Source organism: Lissotriton helveticus, chromosome 10 (assembly GCF_964261635.1).
Source record: "Lissotriton helveticus chromosome 10, aLisHel1.1, whole genome shotgun sequence".
NCBI lineage: Eukaryota > Metazoa > Chordata > Amphibia > Caudata > Salamandridae > Lissotriton > Lissotriton helveticus.
The window spans coordinates 1,102,327,170-1,102,333,195 of NC_136071.1; the positions used below are offsets into that span (position 1 = coordinate 1,102,327,170).

At 44.7% G+C, this 6,026-nt stretch overlaps 1 protein-coding gene across 1 annotated transcript in view; it reads left to right on the forward strand.

Moving 5' to 3' along the window:
* The window catches only part of ACAD11 (acyl-CoA dehydrogenase family member 11), a 377,035-nt gene that overhangs the window by 253,151 nt on the left and 117,858 nt on the right, over positions 1-6,026 (forward strand). Inside the window, exon 13 of the mRNA XM_078663849.1 lies at positions 4,716-4,814. Within this exon, the coding sequence (XP_078519975.1) occupies positions 4,716-4,814 (99 nt within the window). The remainder of the gene's footprint in view (positions 1-4,715; positions 4,815-6,026) is intronic.

Sequence of the window (6,026 nt, forward strand, 5' to 3'; positions counted from 1 at the left end):
CTAAATGTTGTCACTATATGCCTCAGCCCCCTCCCTTAACGAAACAGCATGGTTTCGAAAAAAACAAGACCAACAGCTAAGCTAACTGGTGACACTCACAACCTCCCCACACATGGGTACACTGGAGGGTAAACACCCTAGAAATAAAAATGAGTGTAGACTGAGATGCTCGGGAGAGACACAATAGGAGTAAGATTCACTCAAGGTAACCCTAAGAGAACAAACCCCTTTCACAAGAATTCACCAAAGAAAAGATACCTTTTTTAAAAAAAAACACAACTTCCCCATATGAGGACATGCTGACACTATTTCACAGCTCAAAAATCTTACCAACGTGAAACCCTGGCCACGAGTTGCAAGAAGGTAGACTTCGCCAAGAACATAGTCCACAAACAATCTCCACCAAAGCAGGGGACAGCGCAGAGTATGGGGAATGGACTACCCGCAAACACTCAACCTCCCCTGAAAAGGGTACACCGCAGGACAATAACCCTGGGAACAAAAATGGGGCATGGACTACCTGCAAACACCCAACCTCCCCTGAAAAGGGTACACTGCAGGACAGTAATCCTGGTAACAAAAATGGGGCATGGACTACCCGCAAACACTTAACCTCCCCTAAAAAGGGTACACCGCAGGACAGTGATCCTGGGAACAAAAATGGGGCATGGGCTACCCGCAAACACTCAATCTCCCCTGAAAAGGGTACACCGCAGGACAGTGATCCTGGGAACAAAAATGGGGAATGGACTACCCGCAAACACCCAACCTCCCCTGAAAAGGGTACACCGCAGGACAGTGATCCTGGTAACAAAAATGGGGCATGGACTACCGCAAACACTTAACCTCCCCTAAAAAGGGTACACCGCAGGACAGTGATCCTGGGAGCAAAAATGGGGCATGGGCTACCCCCAAACACTCAACCTCCCCTGAAAAGGGTACACCGCAGGACAGTGATCCTGGGAACAAAAATGGGGAATGGACTACCCGCAAACACCCAACCTCCCCTGAAAAGGGTACACTGCAGAGTAAAGACAATAACCCTGGGAAGAAAAATGGGGCATGGACTACCCGCAAACACCCAACATCCCCTGAAAAAGGTACACCACAGGACAATAATCCTGGGAACAAAGTTGGTGCATGGACTACCCGCAAACACAGGATACCAACTCTGAGAGGACGAATGGGCATTGACTACCCACACACACACCACCTCCCCTAGATAGGGTACACCTCAGGGTACCAACCCTGACAACATGGATGGGCATTGACTACCCAACAACACCAAACTACGACATCCTCAACGCAGAATACACACTTTCCATAAGAGCACCACAAATTTGCCATATTAAAAACACACACCACATTCCTCAACAAGACTGTGTAAAATAACCGCCAGTGATCAGTAAACTGCTACGCAAATAAATAAATGACAATAGCTCCGGTGAGCGACCTCTCACCCGGGGTCTCTGTACTCCGCTCCCTGCAGACGCCACTGAGCTCCCCGCAGTCGCCGTTGAATTTCGCCAGAAAAATAGGATGTCATCCAATCTATGAGGAAAGTCCCTTCAACTCCGTTGCTCCGCACTTTCTCCAAATAATACATCTTGGTCCGCATCATGAGGAAAATACGTTGATTTCCAAATATACACAGGTGTGTATATCACCGAAGGAAATACAAACGTGCTGAGTCTCAGGCGTTGACTACAAACACGCTGAGTCAAACGCAACGAGTGGCAGCTGTTGTTATGGCAACTTATAACAAACTAAAGATGGCCGCTACATTGTGCGTAACGACGTGAGTCAAAGGCAGAGCGATGTGTCCGAAGGTGTAGAAGGAGCGTTCCCAGAACTACACAAGACGTCACTGGAATGTCGCTGCGTGAGCAGAGGTTCGCTGACTTCCCAGGGCGTTCTATGCACGTCATCAATTGGACGGTGGCAGGGAAATCGAGAAGATCACTGCTGGCCAACCGTCACCAACACACAGGACGGTGTGTTAACGAACTTGGCAAAGCACAGTGACACCAAGTAGACTAACGCTGAGGCCGTCCTGTATTTACGCGCTGCTAAGAACTTCCAATTCTTTAGTAAGCTTACCCACTCGAGTTGCCTTGCAGTACAACACTCAGCTTGCGAAATACAAGACTACTGCGCAGATAGTAGCGAGTTTTTCCCGTTGTGAAACGATAAAGAGTGCACGAACTCACCAGAAAGACTGTTCCTCAATATTGTTCCCCTTGTCCCCACACGCTGCACAACAACCGAAAACAGTTCACTGACATGAAAACAATGTCCCTGAATGTGCTCACTCAGAATAGCGCTGCCAATATACTTGATCAGTATGTTGCTGGATTCTTCAGAAATTTCCCAGATGACAGCAGAGACAGCAGAAATCACAAACGCACAGGTTGTAGGCTGTCTAGACACAAACAGACATCAAAGTAAAGACACACGCCCAGGGTGCAGGCTGTCCAGGTGGAACAGGACACTGGTGGGGTCAGCTGTGGCATTACCTTTTATTTTCACTTGACGTGTTGAAAGTTGTTGATGTCTTAGGTTCCTTTTCTTATATTTGCTTAATTCCTTAGTTGGCCTTTAACCTCAGTTCACGTGTAGGTTCTTCCAGTCAAAATCGTCACCAAATTGTAGTAAATGAAAGATGCACAGTCCACTGTGTAAGTTAAGATCCTTTATTGTAAGTTTCTTCCAAGTCAGGTTGATAGGTCAAGTTAAGAAGTACAGATAAAGAAACCCCACCAGGAGCCAGCTGTTAGCAGCTCAGCCTGAGTTGACCAACTGCCACAGTAAGATAGCGAGAGGCACTGTGAGCCAGAGGGATGCCCAGGCATTCTATGATGTCACAGATATCATGGTACAGTCTATCTAGTGAAGAACAGTGGAGAGGACATTTACTACAAGTCACTGCACTAGTTGTGATTTATGATGTGTCACAGGAGGAAGTGAGTGTGTCTTAAAATCTCCTTTTCTCTCAATGTGATATTATGATCTATCTGCCCTCATCCAACACCCCCTCGATCTGCAACAGCCCTTCACCTCAGCTATATACTACCTGCTCAGTGTAGATGGTAAATATATTTGAAACTCCCTGAACTCAGTGAAAACCTGTAGTAATGGGTCGGGTAGATCAACATCCAGCAGGTTATTCATCCCAGGCAGTTTAATTTATACTCCCTTTAAACTCACAGGGTGATACCGTGCAGAACTGTTAATTTCAGCGCTGGTACCTCCCTGCGGAATAAACGGGGAACTTGTGAATTGAACCTTAGTGATTGCTAACTTGGTTAGTAGAAGGCTCATCGTACATACAGTAGGGACTGGTGCCTGGAGTTAGCTGCACCACTGTGTCTGTGATTGCGTCTGGATAATAAGAAACACTGGTGAGTACCAGCATAGTTCAGTTACACTGGTTATTGGTCCATGAGTAAATAAAATCAAAATTGTTATGGACGTTTCAAGCAATTCTTTGGCAGTGGCCCCATCTTTTTTACCAAAATTGTCATGCATCATGTTCCTGGGTATATCAGGACACATCTGGGCCATATGACACGTCACAGGACAGTTGTGGAACTGCTTGAATATAGCATATATATATATAGAATGTTTTTTTGCCATGTGACAGTTTACCTTGGGAATTAATCCACCATCTAATTCTCTCAGTGGCCATCCCATTCACTTACACACTTTTTTAGTCGGGTATCCACTCACTCAGTCACTGGCCTACTCAACCTAAGATAGTTGGTGTCATTATCTTCTGCTGCTCACTGTGTAATGTGGAGCTGTGTATGGGTGTTATGTTTAAAGATGTTCACCCACAACTTGGTGAGGTGAATGCTTGATGTTTTAGAGTGACTGTACAGGCCTGCATCAACAAATCATTTTAGAATGGGAAAAGTGCATTAGCTTACCTAGAGAAAGACAGTGTAGAAATGTCAGTGAGTAGTTTGGAGGCCACCAGTTAGCAGGGTTAGCGTGTGCCCACAATAAGGAGGCAAATGTCAATCGTCCTTTTCCTGGAGGGAATGGTTCACACATCATGAATTTCCGATTGCTATAGGTTCCAGCTGGAACTGAAGTGGTGAACATGAGAAGTTTCTAGGAGATGAGGAGTCCAAATCTAAGAGAATGCCTAGAGTATAAAGTTACTTATGTTATTCTTTTCCCTTTTTCCGTTTGATATGTGCTGGTGGTGCACACAGCCATACATGAAAAGATGGAAGCGGATGACAGAGCCCGGGTGGTGGGTGTTTGTTAGGGGTGGAGGAGGGCTTATATTCTAGAATTTTGGATGCACGTAGACGTGAATACCTCTAGGCTACAAAGTAACAGACTTCTATACAGCATTAGGGGAGATACAATGTTGAGTAGGTTGGGGAAGGGAATGGTGGATCCTGAAAGATGCAATGCATAGATGTAATAAAGAGAGAAGCTGGAAGCGGGAGGAGAATAAGGGATGGGTGGAAACTACATAGGCACAAGAGAAGCAAAAGCGGGTGGGGTAGCCGAACATCAATAAAGAGGGAGCATAGAAGGAAAGGTAATGTTGCATACAGTTTAATACAGAGAGGAATAATCTCCATGGTGACTGCAGCGGAGGTGAAGAGCAGGTGCTGGGTTTCCAACAGGGAGGACAGTTTACAATTTTGAATAGTACTCTGTGCATAGTTTACAATTGTGCGTCATTGCCTTTACAGAACCAGGCGTAGCTTCAAGTGATGCCACGAGCATGCGATGTAGCATGGTACGAGACGGGGATAGCTACGTCATCAATGGCAAGAAGTGGTGGTCCAGCGGTAAGTGAAAGCAACTAGAGTGGCACTTTGTGCCTCTGTGTGTTTGGCATATTGCATTGACTTCATGCTTCATAAGAAGGACCAATGCATATCCTTGTTTCTTCAGAATGACATTGCAAAATTACAAGTCTTTTTCTTTGACACTGCATGAATGCAAGTATTTTGTTTTTAGACACTCCATAAATACGAGTCTTTTGGTTTGAAACTGCATGAATACAAGTCATTTTTATGGTCTGCCTTGATCAGCTGTCGTCAGACAATTGTGTGAGCATCACTAGTGAGAGACTTTTTCTCCGCCCACATGTGGGAGCCAGGAGTACATATTTTGATTGGGCAGAAGTAGTGTGCTTCCACAAAAAAAGTGTTTGCCCTTCACACAGCTGTGATCATTTTGTTTATTTATCCAGCTACCTGAGCTTGAACATTCAGGGGCATACACATGCCACTACAATGCTATTAAAGTTTCCTAGATAATTGGATGGGGGGTGCCTCATAGAATGGAAGTCCCTCCTTACATGGTACTGAGACTCAGGGGTCGGGGTCGATGTCTCCCCCTTGCATTGTTCCCCCCAGGTTTTTTCACTAGTCTCCTTGTCAGACTACACACACAGGTGGGTCCTTCCGTGACCCCTCTCTCCTCTACATTTGAGGGTGGCGGAGAGACATTTCCCCCAACATATTAGACACCCTGTTATATTTCTGCTAACTTGATATTTGTACCCCTGGGGCAAAGAAGCATTACCTGAACATAACAATAATTATTTTTATAGAAAATGTACAGAATACTTAAATGGAATACCTGTAGATCCTATATATCCTGTATATTCCAAACAGACCTGTAATGAGCCTGGTCCTCTTTCCTAATAAGATCTTATATATTGTGGTTGTAGGTGGAAGCCAGTGATTTTCCAGTCATTCTTCGGATATTTGAAAGGGGGTGAGATGTCAGCAAACATTTTAGAGGCCCGTTCTTCAATCTAATAATGAATTCACAAGGCACATTGAGTAATCACATCCCAACACTAATATACCCTGCTTAAGTTTCAGCATTTTCAAGGTGTGTAAAAATAACAGCCTATACACTACTATATAAGTAGGAAATCTAATCAGTGTTTGATGTTTTCTTGTGGTTTTTTTGGTGTAACAAACATTCATTTTAGCAGCAGATGATGCTTTGTCAGTCTTAAGCGACCATTTACTTGAATAGCTAAT